Source organism: Elgaria multicarinata, chromosome 4 (assembly GCF_023053635.1).
Source record: "Elgaria multicarinata webbii isolate HBS135686 ecotype San Diego chromosome 4, rElgMul1.1.pri, whole genome shotgun sequence".
Lineage (NCBI taxonomy): Eukaryota > Metazoa > Chordata > Lepidosauria > Squamata > Anguidae > Elgaria > Elgaria multicarinata.
The window spans coordinates 14153660-14175639 of NC_086174.1; the positions used below are offsets into that span (position 1 = coordinate 14153660).

At 42.2% G+C, this 21980-nt stretch overlaps 1 protein-coding gene across 3 annotated transcripts in view; it reads left to right on the forward strand.

Annotated features, from left to right (window-relative positions):
* The window catches only part of PPP4R3B (protein phosphatase 4 regulatory subunit 3B), a 44255-nt gene that overhangs the window by 18708 nt on the left and 3567 nt on the right, over positions 1-21980 (forward strand). For 2 of the 3 annotated variants that reach the window (XM_063123799.1, XM_063123801.1), the window contains 9 exons: positions 281-397; positions 1913-2062; positions 3657-3759; positions 6403-6444; positions 8365-8523; positions 10898-11067; positions 13529-13668; positions 14195-14379; positions 16508-16710. In XM_063123799.1, the coding sequence (XP_062979869.1) occupies positions 281-397; positions 1913-2062; positions 3657-3759; positions 6403-6444; positions 8365-8523; positions 10898-11067; positions 13529-13668; positions 14195-14379; positions 16508-16710 (1269 nt within the window). The remainder of the gene's footprint in view (positions 1-280; positions 398-1912; positions 2063-3656; positions 3760-6402; positions 6445-8364; positions 8524-10897; positions 11068-13528; positions 13669-14194; positions 14380-16507; positions 16711-21980) is intronic. The other variant, XM_063123800.1, reaches the window with a different exon arrangement.

Consider the following 21980-nt stretch of genomic DNA (forward strand, 5'->3'; position numbering starts at 1 on the left):
TGACTTCGCAACCTGAACTTTAAAAATAGTAAAGTTGGACTTCTTTATTTTGTTTTTAATAGGGAAATTTGGAAAAAAAAATAGTTGTCCAAATCATGGCTATCAAGTTTGTAGGTAGCCTTAGATTCAAAGATTATGTGAAATGATTTCATATCGTACAGAAATAAAGTTATTGGCTTTTTGCATATTTGAAATCAAAACTTCAATGCATTTGAATTTCTTTATATGACATTATTGCATCTGAAATGCTTCATTTTCACTGATTTGATTTTCATTTCAGGGCATGGATGATTTGCAAGTTAGGTCTGCTGCTACAGATATATTTTCTTATCTGGTAGAATTCAGTCCATCCATGGTTCGGGAATTTGTGATGCAAGAAGCCCAGCAGAGTGATGATGTAAGAAAGATGCAGCATGCTTACATGTTATGGTTACAAATATAAAGGCAATAGCCATTCCTATAACCAAGGCCCTTGTTCTATCAATCCAAAACATTCGTTTTCTTCAATTGATGGCAATATTCCCACACACACACACACACAATTCTGAGTGCAGTTCTGAGAACATAGACTTGTATTCTGAACAATAATTAGGACGGACTGAGAGCTGCCTCAGTTACAGTAATGGTCAGGTAGGAGCAAAAGAAATTAGAGACGTTAATAATGAGATTGCAATATTATCTGGCACTGGTTCATACGTAATGTTAAACCATGGACAAGTCTGAAAAAGCCTGAGTAAAGTGTTAGGCTCGCAGACTCTCTCGTCCCTTTGCCCACGTAGCTGGGTACGTGACCTTGACAGAGTTTCGTTTCACATTTGAAGAACCCCGGATTAGCATTGTATTTGAGCCAGGGATCCTGGGTTAAAATTCTGGTCAGTTACTAAACAAGACAACTTCAAACCGAAGTTTTGAAGGTTGCATAGAGTGCAAACTGCTCTGTAGATCTTGGTCTGGGGCTTGGCTGCCTTAAGTATGTGTGCCATTTTGACCCTGAACACTTTCAATTTATTTATGTTTTTCTCTCTGAATTGTAAATGCTAAAAGTAATAGTAATCAGTCTGCAAACAGAAGTAGGAGCTAAAAAAAGATGGTCCCAGTAGTTTAGCACTCACCTATTATAAGGCTGTCAATTTTCTCTTATGCAAGCTCTAGAAGCGAGGCTAAGTAATTTGGAGTTTTATTGTGCTTTTGTGTCTAGATAGGTTATATTGGGCTTACTGAGTTGACCATTGACCACTTAAATTAGTATAGTGTTCATTTAGGCCACATGGTTTCTTTAACATAGAGATCCAGTTTGCACATAATGACTAACTCTGGGTTAAATAAACCATAGTTAGTCATGGACGCACAAGATCGAGTGAGCACACTGCTTCCTGCACTCTCATCACTTGTGCTTTGTACCTGGTTTCATCAACAATCAAGGTGTGCACTCTTGAATCTGACATCCGAACCCGGAACTCTGGGTTATTGAAAGACAAACAACCCCGATTTTGAACCCATGGTTTGTTGATGAAATGGGATACAGTGTGAAAGCAGTGCATGTGCACTGTCACTCAGTCACAACAGTTTGTGGGTTAAACAGCCCATGAATTGCCATTGCATGCGAATCAGTTCAATCTTCAAAATCACTGCATAATAAATGGTTAAACTTTTAGGCAGAATGCATAGCAATACAACAGATTCATGGTGCAAGCATATTTGAGAACTACAAGGTTATAGTTCTGAAAACCTAATCAGCTCCTTTTTACCAAAAGGAAATCCTTGCTAAGAAAGGTGGTTAAATTCATAGGCTGAGTAGTTGGTACCCTGAAAGAGTAGTAAAGCCAAAAAGTGTTATGGCATTTTTCTTGTCAGGGGAGATCTACTTGTTAAATTTCTGAAAGAAGAATGTTTAATTTTGTCTTTATTACAGGATATCCTCCTCATAAACGTAGTCATTGAGCAAATGATCTGTGACACTGACCCCGAGCTTGGGGGTGCTGTTCAGTTAATGGGGCTCTTACGTACTCTAATTGATCCTGAGAACATGTTGGCCACAGCTAATGTAAGAAAATGGAAAGGGGTAAAGAAACTTTACTGTCTAAGAAATACGTTGAATAAAATCTACTTGTCTTTTGGCACACTTTATAATTTCTATACTATTTATAAAATTCACAGTGACTTTGCATTTCTGGCAAATATACTTTGAAGCATGTTTTTTTTTTTCTTTATTTAAAAATGTAACCACCAGTCATCTGTGGAGCTGGAATTGTAGTTGTACTTTTCTGACGTGGTTCCTACAGCATGATAACAGTAGATTTTGTTTCTCCTTGTCCATGGCTTTTCAAATGCATGGAGCTTCGGTCATTGCATACCATTTTGCGTTGAGTCAGACATTACCTTCCAGTAGAAATGTTACAGAAGCTTGATTTATGTGTTTGGTCAGGTGTGTGTGTGGCTGTCACCCACCCTTGGATCAAATGATGGGTTCTGCACAGTGACTGTTGCTCGGGGAATTGAAAGGCCTCATAACACCATATAAGTGAGCGTGGGGGTGGTGGGGCTGGACGTCAATTATGCTATTGCAGACAAAATGACTGCAAGCATGTGTGTGCATACTAGGAATATAAACTATTATATTCCAGTATGATGCTATACAAAGAGTTTGGGATTTCAACTTAAAGGCCCAAATTCATGTTCTCACCCAAGCTGTGCAGCTTAGTAGTTAGAAAAGTTGCTGTCACTTAACCTACTACCTCATAAAATGGTTGAGGGACAAGATCAGGATTTATTGCAACTTCCCTGTGCCATTGTGACTGGGCAGGAGGAAATGTAAGTAAAGCCAGTACTCCCTATGCAATATGTATGTAAGTATGTGACATTTTAGTAGACATTTTAAAATCAGTAGCTGTGTTAATGTTTACATTGCATGCATGTATGCATACATGCATTGGGTAATACGGAATGTCACGTGAGCAGACATCTGCTCACACAATAGGACTCTTCCCCTTCCTCAGAGCTTATCCTTAGTACCCTTTTAAATCTGCCCTGGAAGATCCCCCAACCCTCTGGAACAGATTATGGGGGTGTGCATTGGGGAGGGGGAATTCACCGACAGCATCCATTCCGTTGGCAGACGGATACTAAGAGATTTCACCCGTTATTACTACTTAAAATATTGTAATCCTGCATTTCATTATGCAGTTCATAATTCAGTTTACAGCACATTTTAAAACCGCTATGAGTAAAATAATTTAAAAAGGAAAATAAAACAATGGTTCTCCACTTCCTTGAGAACCATTTAGAATCTAAACCACTAAAAACAACAACACAGAACCATCCAACGCCTAGGGAAATTTTTTAAAAAAGTTTTCTGGGCACCTGAAATCAACAGTTTGCATTCCGTGCAAGCATAAAGGGAGAGAGTTCCATAACTGAGGAACTACTGCTGAGAAAGCCTGATCTGTGCTTGCTAACCACCTCGCCTCAGAAGATAGGGGCATCCAGATTTTACGGAAGGGAAGCATGGTGTCTTTCAGATCTTCTAGATATATATTTTGTAGGTACTGAATGCAACATCCCTGTTTTCTGTTCGTTGGTTTATTTGTACTTGTGAGCTGCATGAGTTCACATTCTCTTACAGTACTTGCTAATATACTTAGTATTTTGTGTTTCAGAAAACGGAGAAAAGTGAATTTCTCAATTTTTTCTACAACCATTGTATGCATGTCCTCACTGCTCCACTTCTGGCAAATACATCAGAGGACAAAAGTGACAAAGGTAAGATCAGGTGCTTTTCTACATTGTCCTCCTCCATCTACCTTTTGGACTCGAGAGGCATGATTGTCCTTGCTGGGATTTGCAAGAGGGCTGTGAGTTCTTGTTGTGTTCCGTGAATCAGTTGGCTTCTGTCAAGACCATGCAATTTTTCATGCCCGAGTTGTATCATCCTGACCTGCTTTTTGGTCTGCAGAAGACTGATAGAAGATGATTATGGCCTTCTTCACACATTAACACTGAACTATGGTTTAGGGTTAATGCATAAGCCTCAGGGTGAGTGCGCTTCCCCATCCCTTCTTCCAGTTCAGCTATGAGAGTTTTCTCCTTCGTTTTCAACTAACGGCATTTGCCTATATCCAAACTGAGATAAACTGTGCTTAACTATAGTTTAGGAAAACAACCCCACTTCATGCTGCAGTATACGAGCCTGGCTTCTTGCCGCAGTTCCCAGTTTGAAAGAAATAACTGGTTAGTTGAAAACAAATGCTCCCAATCTCTTCATGACTATACCAAACGGGGTATACATGGGCTCGCTCCTGTCGTGCTAAATCACGGTTTAGTGTTGCACTGGAATGCAGCTAGTGGTGGCGGATGATCAGATAGAAATACTGTTGTAGAACCGGAGGTTTCATAGGTTCTCTTTTTCACTCACTGTCAAGTACTGCAAGCAGTGTTCTTCAGTGTAGTGTTCTTTCAGTAGCTCTTGCTGTCCCTGAATTTTAGATGCTGATATTGTCTGCATCTTGTATCTGAAATTGACCCAGAAATAGGAATCAAAGGCGGCACTATAGTGATATGATTTTTTAAAAATCATACTGTTACTTTCTACTGTTAGTTTTTCCCTACCCTGTGCCTGCTTACCCTACCCTGTACCTGTTTGCATTCTCTTCTCCTCCTTATTGTTTTACTATGATTTTATTAGATTGTAAGCCTATGCGGCAGGGTCTTGCTATTTACTGTTTTACTCTGTACAGCACCATGTACATTGATGGTGCTATATAAATAAATAAATAAATAAATAATAATAATAATAATAATAATAATAATAATAATAATACAAGCAAAACCCCAATACTACCTAGTTTTTCAGTCACTTTTTAAAGTCATTCTTGAAAAACTAACTTAGTTGATGGCATGCAAAAGATGCTATGGGGTGGAGCAGGCACACGTTAGTGCTTAATTGAGGTATTAGACACGGTGAAAATAACTTGGCATGTGGCTTGTTACTACCCAGTTCTTCTTCCAGTCTTGTGGGTCTGGATCTCCAAAATCTAATTCTGACATAACTATGGAGTCCCAGTGTCATGATATTTCTTTGAGTGCAGCAACAGTTGAGCTCAAGTTTTTGACACTGTGACCAGGTTGGCATGAACACGGAGGGAAAATAAGCCCGCGTGGCTTCTTTTCCCTCTTGGTGTGTGCTGGTCGTGAGCTGTCTAATTAGGGTAATTAAACTCACCGGGCACAGACTGTCATGATGTCAGAACCCAGTGAGAGTGGGTGGATGGGTGGAATGGTTTACAAACCATCCTGAAACCCATGGCTTGTTCTAGGGTTTTCAGGGTGGTTTGTAAATCAGCCCAACCTCTCTGGGTTCAGACATTATGACAACCCACACCCGGCAAGGTTAATTATGCTAATTAGGCGACTCTCAGGGTAGGAAAAGAAGCCACCATGGTGTGCTTTCCATCCGGGATCATGCAGACCTGCCCAGTGCTGTGCACGTAGGGATTTTTTACAGGGATTTTCTAAAGTAATTACAAATTGTCAAATTTTACACCAAAAAAATTGTACTATTTTGCTCAACTGCCTAGTTTTTATTAAAATCTCATTAAGCAAGAGAACCTGCCTAAATGTGTCTCTTGAGAAACTGTATCTATTGTCTTCATCTTGCACATGGGCTCAGTTCAGACATGAAGGAGCTTGGACTTTTGTGCTCTCCCTTCTCCTCCTCCTCTCAAACCCTCGAGAAGGAGATGCTTCCAATTTTAAATCAACTGCAGTTCCATTTGACACCCAAACATGGGGAGCTGTGGTTTGAGAACAGGGCAGGATCTGAAACCATGGGTGGATCCTGGCTTGTTCTCATTTAATCATAGTCTAAATAAATCATCGTTCCCTGAATTCAGGTGTCAAAGGGAACAAAACGAAAGCTCCTCCCTATGGGCTCGGAAGAGGAGAAGGGTGAGCAAGGGGACCTGCACGCCCAAGGCTTGTGAAAGCTTGTTCATGTAAGCAGGAAACCAGGCCTGCTGACCTTCAGGCGCAGGGGTTCCTCACAATTTTTTTGCAATTGGAGCAAAATAGAATGGACCCTGGCAACGTCTTTTTGGAGTTGTGATATCTTACTAACCTGTCCCTAACCATGGGGCTAACTTGCATGTCTGTTGTTTGGCACACAGACTTTTAGTGGCTAGCCCTGTACTGTTTTAGGCATGTCTGTAGTGAAGTTAAAAGCAAAACTGAGTCTGCCTCTGATGCTGTGGCACTAAACTGGTGGATGGAGTTGTTCCGATACATAGGTGAGTCGGAAGATACCCAGCCCCGAAACAAACCGTGTGCTTCTTGTCTAGGAACATATTCTGTGTGACTCAGTAAGTAAATAGGCAACTTACAGTGTTATATCTTTTCACTTTTTGTAAGATGCCGTGGTGGGAAGCAACAAGAGTAACACAATTTGCCCAGGTAGGTGGAAATCTTTCTGTGTAATATTTTTTTAAAAGTGTAATTGGAACTGTAATGTAATAATGTATAGGCAGAAATAGCCTTTCTTGAGAATCTTAGACTGATACCTTCTGCTTCCTTCTAGCGAGGGGGAGAGAATTAGTCACACCATTGTGCAAAATGTCACTAGCTGAATGGTGTAATATGAGTCCAGCTTTTATATTAGGTGGACTCATGTTACGTTAGAATTTGGATTTTATTCTTTTAGAAAACCCTGCCCTTCTATTGTTTGGATAAGGTGGTAACTTTCTGAATGCTGTCATTTTCAACTTTTCAGCCAATATTTGTGTGTGTTTGGTGTGGGGGGGGGCGGTGTTTGTTAGGCTCCCCTGGCTTTTACACTGCAAAATGATATTTTCTTCATACCACTTTAGCTGTCACGACTGTCCTGAAAAATTGTGGGAACTGTAGTTTGGTAAGATTGTGCAATTTTTCTGTGGGAGATCCTTGGATGTTCCCTGTCAGAACTACAAGTCATAGCAGTCCCTCGAGAGAGGCAATAACCATTAAACCAGTTTAAATTGCTGATGTGGAGGCGAAAGACACGAATCTGATTCTTTGAAGCTGCTCCAGCTGCATTGGTGCAAACGGTGGTATGTGCCATTACAGCTGCTATAGGAGACTCCTATTGGGAGATGCCTTATACTGAATCAGACCCTGGGTCCATCTAGCCTAATATTGTCAACACTGACTGGCAGTGGCTCTCCAGGGTTTCAGGCAGGATTCTTTCTTCTCCCAACCTGGAGATGACGGGGATTGAACTTGGGGGCCTTCTGCACTCCAGGCGGTTGCTCTACCGAGCTGTGGCAACATCCAGCACTGTGGTGAAATTGCCAGTCAAAATTGCTCACTACAGAAGAAATTATATTTGGAGAGGGGCCAGGGTTCTACATAATGTAGCTGGTAGGGTCCTGTCCCCAGCCGCACCACCCCTGGCTCCTTGTGTGACAATGCAGGGCTGCCTTGGGGAGGGAAGAGTTGAGGAGGAGACCACTACTTACGGGATTGGACTCATATTGTTTATAAGCCCCAAATAAATGTAGTTCGTTGTATGAACTGAACGTGTCAGTCAAAGCAGGAAAAAAAATGGTTGCCTGATCTGTTTCTATGACACTTTCCTGGGCACTTTGTGGCCCAGGCATCTTATGAACGCTCTGAACAACTCACATACGGCACTTGCCACATTCTGAATTATTCAAGACAGAACTGCTTCGCCGTGGGGGTGGGGAGAAGGAAAATCAAGTTCTGAGTTTATAAGTAGGTGGCTGCATTCAGACATCACATTCACTGATGGAACAAGCCTTGTGCATGTGTTGCTTCCTCACACACTCGGCTCAGTTATGACACCTGAACTGGCAAACTGATTTGAGCAGTCCCTCTAAATCAGGATTGCAAATGCAGGCCATTCCCAAGGACTGGAGAATGTCACTTCTGAATGCAGCCCACAAATGGTTGTGCAGAATTAGTTATATTGCCGGCAGAGTCAGTGCGCACATAAGCTTTTAACGAACCTCTTGAGTGTTTAGTGCGATGTGGCCCCCAGCAAGACAATCTACCAGGAGACCTTGAAGAAACACTCCTGTGCGTTTCATGAGAAATCTGTGGCTCCTTTAGCAGCAGCTGATGGTATTGCTGCACATTTGTATTAGTAGGCTGCCTTAAATAGTCAGAGAGAAAGGGTAATTTGTTTTAAGTAAAACGTTACTAGGCCTGAGATCTTTGCTTTGCCAAGATTTGTCCAGGGTTCAGTTTCCAGTTTGCTTGGCATAGATAGTATGTCTGGCCTGGGGAAAGCCTTTCACCTAGGTTAACCTTTCTCTGGCATTTGCAAAAGGGTCCATGGGGTTCCTTCTATCTAACTGAGTTTCGTTTATTTTGCAGACAACTATCAAACAGCACAGCTGCTTGCCTTAATTTTGGAGCTGCTCACTTTTTGTGTGGAACACCACACATACCACATCAAGAACTATATTATGAACAAGGATTTGCTGAGAAGAGTTTTAGTCTTGATGAATTCAAAACACACGTTTTTGGCACTGTGTAAGTAAGAAGTCAGATATTCTACCTTAGATGTGTATAATTGCTCTCCGTAGTTTGTTGATTCATATCCGTCAGGGCTTTTGCTTATGATGCAATTTGGGGAGGAGCACAGAAAAGTTGCAGATTATGGTATTCAGTACTTCCTGAGAATTTCTGCAGCTGCTTCCCCCCCCCCCCCCAAGCTAGCTTCTAGGATAAGATCCAGTGAGGTTGGCCAGCAGTACCGATTCCCGGTGCACGTGCAGCCAACCCCACCGGCATCTGCTGTGTCACGCTTCTGGGGACAAGGCCCCAAACATCCAGAAGCAGATGTTTCTGGAAGGGGCAGGTCATGCCCTTTCTGAAAACAAGTATTTTTGCTTGCTTTGGCCCTTCCCCCACAGAAATGCTACATTGCGGGGCCACCCACCCACGAGCCTGCCCCCCCCCCATTGCAAAGGGTCTGTTGGATCCTATCCCCAGACGTGATGGTTTTGAGACAGACTCAAACATGTGTGAACAATGCCTGGTAAAATCTCAGAAACCAAAGAAGATGTTGAGTAAGATTTTCAGTAGTCAAATGGTGGAGCTGTCTCCTTTTCAGACCTTGTTCCTTACCGTGATCAGCAGAATAAGTTATGCAAAATGAGAGGAACTGTGCAAATACTCATTATTTCGTTTCAGAACGTTCATTGTTGTAGCTTGAGTCCAGTATTGGTCAAATTTTAAATATCTGACCTCATTTCCACCAAAACTGTGCTACAAAGCACAATCTGAGAGAAGAATTTAGTATTTTCCACTTGGTGCCTTGGTTCAGCAGAACATCTGGCTCAAATTATCTTACATGTGCCTTGCCCTTTCTGCAAGCATCTCAAAATGCAGTTTAGCCTTGCAGCAGTCCTATGAGGAACAAAAGCTTACACACACAGAGCCAACCCATAGTCAGCTTCACAGATGAGCATTGTTTCCTACACCCAAGCCCAGTGCTGCAGTGCCTGAGCCATTTTGGAGCATGCATTGGAAGCCTCTCCTGTACAGATTCCATTGAATTTGAAACTGGCAGAAGAGCAGTGAATTGTTCTTGGTCATTTCTTTCTCATTTTACTGTGGTTCATACAGGCCAATTTCCCAGTGTTTTTTTGCTCCACGTTTGCTTCTGCACAAATAATGCAAATGCATTAAGTTCAGAAATCGTATCTGGGCTTGGTAGCCAACAAATACTTGTACTAGCCAGTAGGCATATATTAAAAGCATAAGAACATAAGAAGAGCTATGCTGGATCAGACCAAGGGTCCACCTAGTCCAACATTCTGTTCACATAGTGGCCGACCAGATGTCGATGGGAAACTCACAAGCAGGACACGGATGCCGCCACACCCTCCCACCCGTGTTCCCCAGCAACTGGTGTACATAAGCGTACATGGCTCTGATACTGGAGGTAGCATAGCAGCATCAGGATGAGCAGCCATGGATAGCCTTCTTCTCCAGGAATTTGTCTAGTCCCCTTTTAAAGCCATCCACATTGGTGGCTGTCTTGTACCTCTTGTAATGTGCAGGGCCTCCCTGTCCAAGGAGCCGGTGGAGCCTGTCTCCTCCCCGCACAGAACTAAAGAGAATGACATTGCTCCCTGACAAGCCTGAGTCCCTCCATATCTTTCTAGAAATTAAACATTGCCTCCCCCTTGCAAAGGTTCCCTATGTTGTCAGCAAACAGAAACTCCCTCCTCCGTAAAGTAGTCCTGGTTTTCCCAACTCCCATTCAGCAACAGTTAAAATCCACATACATGCACATACATGTCTGACTCTGGATGTAGGCAGGCTGTTTTATAAAATCCTATTTTTCCAGGGGCATTTTGAGGCATGAAAGAGGGGCCAGCCACAAGCACACTCCACGATAGCGGGCACTGGCCGGGAAAGAGCTGTAGGGGCAGGAGCAGAGCTGTCCTGAGATGGAGGCACAGGAGGGCAGCGGAGGAGGGCATGTGGAGAACTGAGAATGAAAGGCGGCGGCTGCTGCTGCCAACTCTTGCTCAGCCTGAGGACTGTGGGACATGGCAGGATTAGGGTCACGGGAGGGAGAAGTGCTCTGGCAATGTAGTTAGCTACTAATAAGGAAAATGCTAGCAGTGTTACAAAAAGGAAAGGCAAAATACCGTGGCTTCTCCTGGCTGGAGGCTGCAGCCCAATTCTGATGGCAAGAATTAATTTCTTGATCACCATGGTGACCGTATTTGTAGACTCCTGGTTAAATGTACCATTGTTCAACCTTTTCGCTGCTGTGCATTAAGCTGGACCAATCCTTTCGCCTTATGTAAATGGTGAAATGCGAATTATTTGGAATAGGGGCATTTGAGAACAAGAAAGGACACTCCTAAAATGCTTGTTAATGTTGCAGGTGCTCTTCGTTTCATGCGGAGGATAATTGGGCTAAAAGATGAATTTTATAACCGTTATATCACCAAAGGAAACTTATTTGAGCCCGTCATAAATGCTCTTTTGGATAATGGAACTAGGTACAATCTCCTGAATTCAGCAGTCGTTGAACTTTTTGAATTCATCAGAGTGGTAAGTCTTGTGTAGTGCTGTTTTTCAGTTTTATCTTCTAAAATAAACGTTTTAAGCATAAAGGATTAATACTAAATGCATAAAGGTCTTGTGTGTTAGACAAAATAGAAAAAGTGACACCATAATATTGGTGTGTGTGTGTGTGTGTGTGTGTGTGTGTTTCTTTAAGTCAGCTATTGCTGCTTGAATACAGTGGGCCGGTTCGCACGATCACCACAGCCTTATTTAAGCCACAGTGGGTTGTGGTGGAGGCAGGCAACCATTTTGAATATTCATCTCCCAGCAAGGGGTTCTCATCCAAACCCAGGCAGCAGAGGGTTCTTTGAAGGTTAAATAACCCTACAAAAGAACATGGTTTATTGCTGTCGAGGTTTGGACCACTTGACAAACTACAGCTGGGGCTTGACTAGGCAATCTGGCACTGGTGGCTCCGTGGCTCATCTTGGCTTAAACAAGCCATGGTGCGCTGCAGTGATTGTGCAAACCAGGACAGTGGGCCAGTTCGCATGATCAAACAAGCCAGAGTGGCTTAAATAAGCTACAGTGGCTTATTTAAATCAGCAGTGCATGCTGGGCACCATTAGCCTAATTACCAACCCAGTTGCAACTTGTCGTGTCATCTGAACCTGGGCAGCATGGGTCGCTTGAGGGGGAAATAACCCAACAACAGGCCATGGATTATTTGACGGTTGTATCCCCCTCAAACAAGCTTTTTTGCCTCGGTTCAAGATGATATTGTAAGTGGTGCCCAGATGGGTAATTAGGCTAATGGTGCCCAGCATGCACCACTTACTTAAACGAGCCACCATGGCTTGTTTTTATCATGTGAAATGAGCCACTATGAACGAGGCTCAGCCCTGGACCCGTTCACTGTCTTCTTGGTCCGCTCGCCCTGTCCCTTCATCCTTTGCAGAAAATGAATACCATGTTCACTTGATACCAGGGATCAGCTTGAGACTACTGTTTGTCCCCTAATTTCATCTGGATCCTGAATTTAGATGAATTTGGAGTTTAGAATCATAGAATAGCAGAGTTGGAAGGGGCCTACAAGGCCATCGAGTCCAACCCCCTGCTCAATGCAGGAATCCACCCTAAAGCATCCCTGACAGATGGTTGTCCAGCTGCCTCTTGAAGGCCTCTAGTGTGGGAGAGCCCACAACCTCCCTAGGTAACTGATTCCACCGTCGCACTGCTCTAACAGTCAGGAAGTTTTTCCTGATGTCCAGTCGGAATCTGGCTTCCTTTAACTTGAGCCTGTTATTCCATGTCCTGCACTCTGGGAGGATCGAGAAGAGATGCTGGCCCTCCTCTGTGTGACAACCTTTTAAGTATTTGAAGAGTGCTCTCATGTCTCCCCTCAATCTTCTCTTCTCCAGGCTAAACATGCCCAGTTCTTTCAGTCTCTCTTCATAGGGCTTTGTTTCTAGACCCCTGATCATCCTGGTTGCCCTCCTCTGAACACGCTCCAGCTTGTCTGCATCCTTCTTGAATTGTGGAGCCCAGAACTGGACACAATACTCTAGATGAGGCCTATTTATTTAATTTATTGTAGATACCTTCCGTTTGCAAAACTCCCAGCAGAGCTAACATAAAAATAAAATAATTATGGAATAAAGGTAACAGTATATTAAATAAGAACTGTAAAACAGATCTACATTAGAAACAGCAACCATCAGTCAGAATCAGCTTGATGATGTGCTCAGATGCCTGGGGAATTTTAAAAGGTCTTGACTTGGCCCTGGGAAGACATTGGGTTTGGCACCAGATCAACTTCAGAGGGAGTGGGGGAACGTTCTGGAGTTGTGGCCCCACAACTGAGGAAGCCCTTTCCCTAGGCACCACCCACATGATCGCAGAAGGACATGAAGGAGGGCCTCCAGGCATGATCATAGCACCATGTTGGACCTGGCTTTTTACTGAACGGGAGGCCTGGCAGCGCATGTGGGGTTTGAATGAATGGGAGCCAGAGACTTGCTCTGTGTCCAGGCTCTTCAGAGGCTGGCAGACCTTCTGCACAGACGTTACGATGTCCTGGAATACAACTGGCTGTGCTATTCAGAAAACTGTGTATGTTAGCTGTGGAAACACACCCACGTTTTAAAACAGTTTTAATTCTAGCACTGCTATTAGCAGCTGCCAAAGTAAAGGAATATTTGCGACAGCTGAACAGGGTAGTTGCCTTGAGGTTCATATGGTTGAAGCCAGGCTTCGAATGCAGTTTTTCAAGTCTGTGAATAGAATGCTGCCCACCCCCCGCCCACCCCGTTCCTTCCCTGCTGTTTGTCTGCTCTCACCCTGCAATGATTTCCCAGTGATTCAAGCCCAAAGCATTTTGTAGAAACGTTTCCCTGTTCGGATTATTTCCTCTTCCACTGATTTCATAAAGTTAGTTTCCTTCATATTGATGTTTCTGGTCTTCTCCAGCTCGGTAACATTAAACTTTGTTTTGTGTTCAATGCAGGAAGATATCAAGTCACTTACTACACATATAGTTGAGAACTTTTATAAGGCACTTGAATCCATTGAATATGTTCAGACATTCAAAGGACTGAAGACAAAATATGAGCAAGAGAAAGACAGACAAAGCCAGAAAATGAATAGGTACATATCTTGAAACTAAATATAAATCTGAAAGCACCATTGGATGACCTTTCAAGTGGGTTTAATGTCTGTCTGCTTCTGTTAATAATATTGTGGCACGCATGGTGCTTAGCAATAGATTTTTATCAGCTCAGGTATTTCTGTGTTTAATCCATTTCCCTTTCCAAAATATAAGTCAACACACTTTCTGAGTCTTGATGTTTTAAGACAATATTCCAGGGGATGAGGAGAACCCCCAAGTTCCCTCTCAGAGAAGTTGGGATTTTGTCATGGTGGGTGGGAACAGAGATTAGTTGGTTGACCAGACCAACTACACACTGGTGCAGAACTGACATTAATGCCCCTAGAACAGGACTGCAGAAATCATGATCTGTGGGGGGCTTAATTCAGCCCTCCAGATGCCTCCATCCATCCTGTGGATCCTCCTTGGGTTCTATATGGTATCAACCACACACGGTCTGGCTTTGGTATCTTCTATTTTAACCCTAGTGCCAAATGTTGAACCTCTTTTTGGTGCATTTTACAGTGTCCCGTCTATACTGCGTAGCAACAGGTTCCGCAGAGATGCCAGGACCTTAGAGGATGACGAGGAAATGTGGTTCAATGAAGATGAAGAGGAGGAGGGTGAAGCCATTGTACCCCCAGTAGAGAAATCCAAGGCAGAGGATGATTTTCCAGAAAGTTATGAGAAATTCATGGAAACAAAAAAAGGTATTTTCCCCTGTTGTTTGCAGCATATAATGAGATTCTGTCCGACCTATGTCAAAGCGGAATTTTCAGAAGCTATTAAACCCCATCTGCAGGTTCAGTAGCAGAAAGAAACCTTGAAAGTGTTGTGGGTAGTTTCAGCTGAACTAAAAAATGAAAACCCGGTGAGGGGTGGGGGGATTTTCAGTGTAGAGGGCTCTTCAATGGCCTCTGTCTCCTTCTCTGTTTGTGTGGGGTGTATCCAGGCTGGGCTTTAACTCCTTTCGCTTGCTCAGGAGGCAGGAAACGATGTGACTTGGGTTTTTAATACTCTTACCTACCTGGTGTAAGTCCCTCCCAGTGCCTTCCTTGCCTTTGCTCAGGAAGCAGCTGCAAATAAATAAATAATCTTTCCAAAGAACAAATCTCAACCTAGGCCATTTCCCTCTTCTCAAAATGCTCCTGTCATGAAACATTCACCCATCTTATCCAGGCTATCGCACTGCTGTTTCATATCCCAGCCTAGAACATCCCGTACCAACAGAGAAAGGAAGGTTGGCACTTACAGGAGATGGAAGTTTGTTCTGGTTAGTTTGTGGAAGTATCCAGGCCCCACCTTTGCTGACATTCATTGGCTCTTTCCATGGCCTATTTATTTTATTTATTTATTTATTTAATTACATTTATATACCGCCCCGCAGCCGAAGCTCTCTGGGCGGTTTACAACTATTCACAGACGCTCCTGGACTGTGAGTCCATAAAACACCAAACACTTTCAAGAAGTCACCCTGCTCTCTTTCTCCTTAGCTGTTTCTCTGGGGAAAAATTTCAACCCTAAGCTCGTCCATTGTTTGGAACTGGGGAGGGGCTTACTCCAGGGAAGGGGAGGGAGGGAGAGGATTCAGTGTCTTTTGAGTAGGAGATAAAGCCCAGCCTAGATATGGCCACACATTAAAAAGAAGAAATATTCATAGTACATATCTTTTCCCCCCCCCCCAATCGTGATTGCAACCTTTACTCCTCTATTCCCTGATGAATAGGCGTGTTTATACATACCCCTTCCTTTGATATATATAGAATTCTACTCTCACCAACACCTTGGGCCTCACCAATAGTTGTGAACCGCCTAGAGAGCTTCAGCTATCAGGGAGTATAGAAATAATAATGATAATGAAAATAATAATGTAATCCGTTAGTCACATCAGTCACTGGCATCACATAAAAAAGCGGAGCGGTTTTGTGAACTGCCCAGAGAGCTTCGGCTATTGGTATAAAAATGTTATAAATAAATAAATAAATAAACTATACGGAAAACCTTCAGAAACTGGGCTTACCAAAATACATCCACATCAACATCCAGAAAGCAGTCATACTTAAAACGTGCTCCATTGTCAGGAAATTCCTAAATCAGTAAAAGACAGCATGACTTGGCAAAGCCCATCAGGTCCATCTAGAACAGCCTTCCTCAACCTGGGGCGCTCCAGATGTGTTGGACTGCATCTCCCAGAATGCCCCAGCCAGCTGGCTGGGGCATTCTGGGAGTTGTAGTCCAACACATCTGGAGCGCCCCAGGTTGAGGAAGGCTGATCTAGAAAAACCACCACGAGCAAGAGAAGAGATGACGCTGATTGATGATGATGATGCAGATGTACATTCTCTCTACACCAAAGTTTCGTAAAACCGATGTATTTTATTTTGCAGCCAGAACAGATTGGAGTTGGAGAAGGACAAATTAAATATAAGCAAAGTTACACCACAAGATTTGTGTGTTTGTGATGGCTCTCATTTAAGCCTCCACATTTGCAGCGGTGATTAAGGCTATCCTTCACATCAAAGTGGAGGTTTCAGACCAATGGCGCCTCTGCAGAAGCACTGCAGCAGTGCCATGAGTTCCGGAGTTGCTCATGGGGGTGCGGTGCGAGCTGGAGCAAATTGGATTTTAGGCTGTTAGGTTTAATATACTTAATAGGGGCTTGCCATGCCTGTATTGTCAGAATTGTTCTGGTCACTTCGCTTAATACCCCTTCCCCCAATTAAGTGCCACTGTTAAAAGGAAGAATAGGTTCAGCTGATACATTCTGCGTATCTTGGGTTTTGTAGATTATTTTTGGCAGTTACTGTGCTAAAATCAAAATCCTTTTTTTCCCATTAGCAAAAGAGAGCGAAGACAAAGAGAATCTCCCCAAAAGGACTTCAGCGGGTGGCTTCAAATTCACTTTTTCCCACTCTGCAAGTGCCACTAACGGAGCAAATAGTACAAACAGCAAATCTGTAGCGGCTCAAACTTCGCCAGCAAGTTCAAACGGTTCCTCTTCTAAGAATGCCAATTTGACTGCAGCAGTCACAGCCACGAAGGTGAGTGATGTGGTATTTGTGAAAGCAAGCGTGGTGATGCCTTCGCAGTTTCAAACCATTGGATGATATGGTGAGAAAGCTCCTTCAGATATCCAAATAAGTTGCTCTCAAGATCCAGAGCGTGTGGGGTGAAGCTGGTTGGGATGCACAGCAGGGCTGTGGAGTCGGAGTCGTGGAGTCGGAGTCAGAAGTAATTCTTGGGTTACTGGAGTCGGAGTTGGTAAAAATGTACTGACTCTGACTCCTAATAAATTTAAATTGTATATAGAGTTGCGATATGTCCCTGAAAACCAAGATTGTCCTGGATTCCAGCCAATTCCAAAATATTCTGGCTGGTTGGACAAAAATCCCGGATTTGCAGTCTAGCTGGCCAGAGAAATTCAGACCCCCTCAGCGGATCGGCAGCAACAGAGAAAAAGACGGATCAATGTGCCGCCTTTTTCCAGAGTGCCGCTGCTCCTTCACAGGCAGGCTCAGATGAGTCACCATGACTCAGGTGCTCCATGCATGTGAGTTCCAAGCACAAGAAGGAGTTTGGTAATCTTGGCTGGTTGCAGTAAGCGCTGGGCCTCGCTGGGTTGTTTGTGGGGGAAGAAAGAGTTTTTTGGGGTGTATGAGGGAGGGAGTGGGGGGAGGAAGGAAAGGAAGCACAAACAAATGTTCACTTTTAACTGAACATAATACAGTTGTTACGAAGTAGCTCTCCTGTGAGTGAGCAGTACAGACTCCATTTTGAGGCAGCCAACAGTCAAGGTGTCTTCACCCCTCCATCTCCAACAGAGATGAGGAAAAAAACACAGGAATGGGGCTGAGAGCAATCACAAGGGTAGGTCAAGCAATTCATTTAGATAAGAATCACCTTACTTAGCCACAGACGCTCTATGACCAATGTCTAAAGATGTCTTACAAGTGTGTGTGTGTGTGTGTGTGTGTGAGTCTCATTAGAATGTGTGCAAGTTGTACACGGGTCTAATGAGAGCATATCACGTAACACAGTAAAGGAGATTTTTATTTGAATTTTAGAAAAAACCACCCCAAACATATACACATAGCACGAATCAGTTGCTTTAAGCACTTTTAGCTACCTAAACTAATCCATGTTTAATTAGAAGTAATTTCGATAGAACTCACTGGGACTTACTTCTGAGTCGACACACAGTAAGTCCCTTTGTCTGCAGTGAGGCTTGCTCCTAGGTAAATGTGCAGGTAAATTTTTCAGGATATATTTTAATTTCAAGTTATTTTGTGGTAGCGACATCCTGTGAAGAAAATCACAATGGCAAAAAGAGTGTCAACAAAGTCAGCTGTTTTTAAACATTTTACAATAACGAGATGAGAAACATTATGTATGTCAGTGTATTATAGAAGATGATGATTCAGAAAAAACATGTAATGCAAAAATCAGTAGTTTTGGTGGTTCTGACAAAAATGCACCTACAAGAGCATCGAATTTGAAAAGACACAGCGTTTTCATCCTAAAGTGTTAGAAGCTGTGAATGAGAAAGATAACAACATTCCATCTACTTCAGGGCTAAAGAAAGATCAGAAATCTACTGGCGGCCAAACACAAGTATCAAGATTCTTTACATCTAATAAAGATACCATAACAATGTCGCCAGAAAAGTTCAAAAACCACATCATTGAAATGGCCTTTTTAGGCTTTACTGGAGAAATGGCTAGAAAACTTGGAGTTTTTCTAGAAAGAGAAAGTGTAAGGAGGCTTACAATTAAAGAAGCCAAATGTAAGAAAGAAGAACTTTTGAAAAAGTTTAAAGGGATGTTTTGTCTTCGTTAAAATGGATGCATGCACATGTCAAAGAGTCAATTATTTTGCTATTAACGTTAGATTTGTTGATGAAAGCAATAAAATGATAACTCGAACATTAGGAGTAAAGGACACCCAGTCACATCACACCAGCGAATATCTTCAGAAGTTAGTGGAAGATGTTTTGAAAGATTTTGAAATTAAAAAGGAACAGGTTCTATGTATCGTAACAGATAATGCTTCAAATATGTTAAGCACAATTGAGAAAATGAATAAAGTTGACGAAGAAAACACACAAATGTTAGAAGATAAAGATCCCATTCCTGCAAGTAATCCACCAACAGTGCAAATTGAAGAGAGCAGTGAAACTGAAACTTTAGATGATATTGCAGAAGCACCTAAGCTTATTACAATTCAACATATGCGTTGTGCTGTACATTTTATTTATTTGTTTATTACATTTTTATACCGCCCAATAGCCGAAGCGCTCTGGGCGGTTCACAAAAATTAAAACCATAGTAAAACAACCAACAGGTTAAAAGCACAAATACAAAATACAGTATAAAAAGCACAACCAGGATAAAAACCATGCAGCAAAATTGATATAAAATTAAAATACAAAGTTAAAATAGCAAAATTCAAATTCAAGTTAAAATTATGTGTTAAAACACTGAGAGAATAAAAAGTCTTCAGCTGGCGATGAAAGGAGTACAGTGTAAGAGCCAGGCGGACCTCTGGCGGACCTCTCTGGGGAGCTCAACTAGCAATAAGAGATGGATTGAAAGATCGTCATGCAGCTACTCTCATTGGCAAGCTAAGGCAAATAGCTGTTGCAGCCGGGACCCCTAAAACAGATGCTATTCTGAAGAGACGTGCTGGAAAAGGAGCCATTTTGGATAAAGCAACATGCTGGGGAAGCACTTATTTGATGACAAAGCGTTTGCTTGAACTAAAAGACTTTCTTGAAGATCTGGACAACAGAAATGTTTCACTAACTGAAAGCCAGTGGGTGCAAGTGACAGAATTAGAAAGTCTACTTTCTCCGCCCTTTTACTGTCACCAAGAAGTTGCAATCTGAGGATTTAACACCTGGTAAATTCTTGTTGGAGTGGAAAAGCTTGACGTATCGCCTGAACAAAAGAGGAGGATTAATTGCTGAAGGCATTGTATCTTCAATGAAGAAAAGAGAGGCTCTCTTGCTGGATAATCAAATCCTGTTAGCTGCTTTTTACATTGATCCAATGACCCGGCTTTTGTTGAGCGATGACCAAGTTGCTGCAGGAAAACAGGCACTCTATGAAGTAGCAGTTTGCATGAAAGGGTTACAATCATCCAGTTCAAATGAAGAATTAGACTTTGAAACCTACTTGGACAGAATGGAACGTTCAAAAATAAAGCGACACCGCTTAAGCATGGAAAAACAACAACCAGTACATATCAAAATAAAGAAACTTCGGCAAGAATTTTTTGAAGGATTAAAAGAAGTGGAAAAGTATGACCGCTCATCAAAACTGACTGTAGAAGAAGCCATCCTAGTTTATCCAGCAGTTATTAGTGATGCAGCTAGAACTGTTGAAAGACGGTTTTCAGCACTGAAAATAGCCAAATCAGATTTAAGAGCTTCTATGAGGGAAGATTTGGCAGAAGCAATTCTGTTTCTAAGAGCAATATGTTAGTCTTCAATCTTCTACAAGATAATGTTTATTTCATTAAATGTATATTCACTTGAATTTTATATTCAAACGATACTTTAATCTTGAAAAAGGTTTATGTTACTTATGTACCTAGCTGAGTTCATTTCTTTTAAAATGGTCATTTGTTAAGTTGTTTTAGGTGTTCAATTGTTTTTTACTTTTTTGTAGTTTTGACTTTGATATCAAAGTATATACTTTAGACTTTTGAACTAGTAGAGAAAGTTGTTCCTGATTTTCTTTTATAGTTTCATATCCTATTACTTTATAGTCTATAGTCTTTTGATAAACCACCCAGACAACTTCGGCTATGGGGCGATATAAATGCAATTAAATAAATAAATAAAAATATAACCTCATTGTTTTCATTTCTGGGCTTCTTTAATAAATAAAATTTAAAAAAACCATAATGTCTTAGCTATAGCCTTTAGACCCGGGATTAAACAGGTTAGGGTTCTAAAAAGTTGCGTGCTTGCAGTCAATGTAGGAAATTTATTTCCTATATCGATATATAATTAAAGGAGTCGGAGGTGCCATGAATAAAGGAGTCAGAGTCGGAGGTTTTATGTGCTGACTCCACAGCCCTGATGCACAGTGGGTCTTTCTCTTACCATGTGGTATCGTTTTACAAGTCTGATTCTCTGCATCACAGAGAACTTGCAAGAATTTTATAAATGTGATCAAACTGATTAAAGTGGGCATTATGTTGGACTCAGATACTGGAATTTATGAGCTCATCAGTTGTTTGTGTGAAGCTGTACTTTTAATGTTGCTTTTGTTGTTAGTCACTTGGAATGTCTGGTAAGATCAAGCAGGATAAAATATTTAAAATGTAACACTTAACCCTGTGTCAATGAGCATCATCAGACGAGTGGTTTATTGCACGCTCGTTACTGGCTCCTCATGGTTTTTCGTGCGTCCTTTTGACGATGTCCGCCTCCCGCTCCTTCTGGTCGTCTTTCCGCAACAAATAAGGCTCCAGTAAGTCCCGTTTTTTTGTGGGGGAAACTAAACGTGCCGCCATTTCCTGCTGCATGCAGGAAAAGCGGCACAATTAAAAAAAACTGAATGAGCCACGTGGTCATTGTTTACTTCCTCTTTCTATCATATCTAGCTCTGTTCTTCCTGGGTTGGAAGAAGGTGTTTCAAGTGATCAAACAGAATCAGACTCTTAAGTAAGGAGTCAGCGCCAGAAACAGGCTAGCTTGTACTAGTGGGGGAGAAAGCTCTTATGAGGTCTTCACTAGGTGGGAGTGAACTCTCTCCAGAGCTTTTCTTGTCAAAAGCAAATAATACACAGCTAACATTCTTCTGAGAGGGAGAACACGGAGAGGTTAGCTGATCCTAGAGTACGCCACAGGCTAAAACAGGTGGAGCTAAAAGAAAGCGAGAAAAAGTCGGCCCAGCTGGTGACCCGTCAGAAGCTGCATCAAAACTAGTCTCTCTGAAATTAACGTGTTTTAGAAAAGAGCTTTCCATTCTTCTTGAAAAGACAATTATCTCACTTAATTTGCATGGTTTTGCCTAAGAGAAAGTTCCTTAAAATTAGACTCTCTTCAGGTGGGAAGGGATGTTTATTGCTTGAATAAAACTTTGTAGATTACTTAGCAAACCTCATTATTGTCTCCCAAGAAGACAAGAAGTTTTGAGAAACACGACACTTCCTCCATGTGAAGAAAGAAGAAGTATTGTTGGGCAGAAGCAGGGGAGGGGACACGAAACATGATTACCCTCCCTCCCCTGTCTGATGATGCTCAATATTTTCTGTGTCATGTTAATAAAATTCAGTGGTATTGTTTGACAGTCTTAACTCC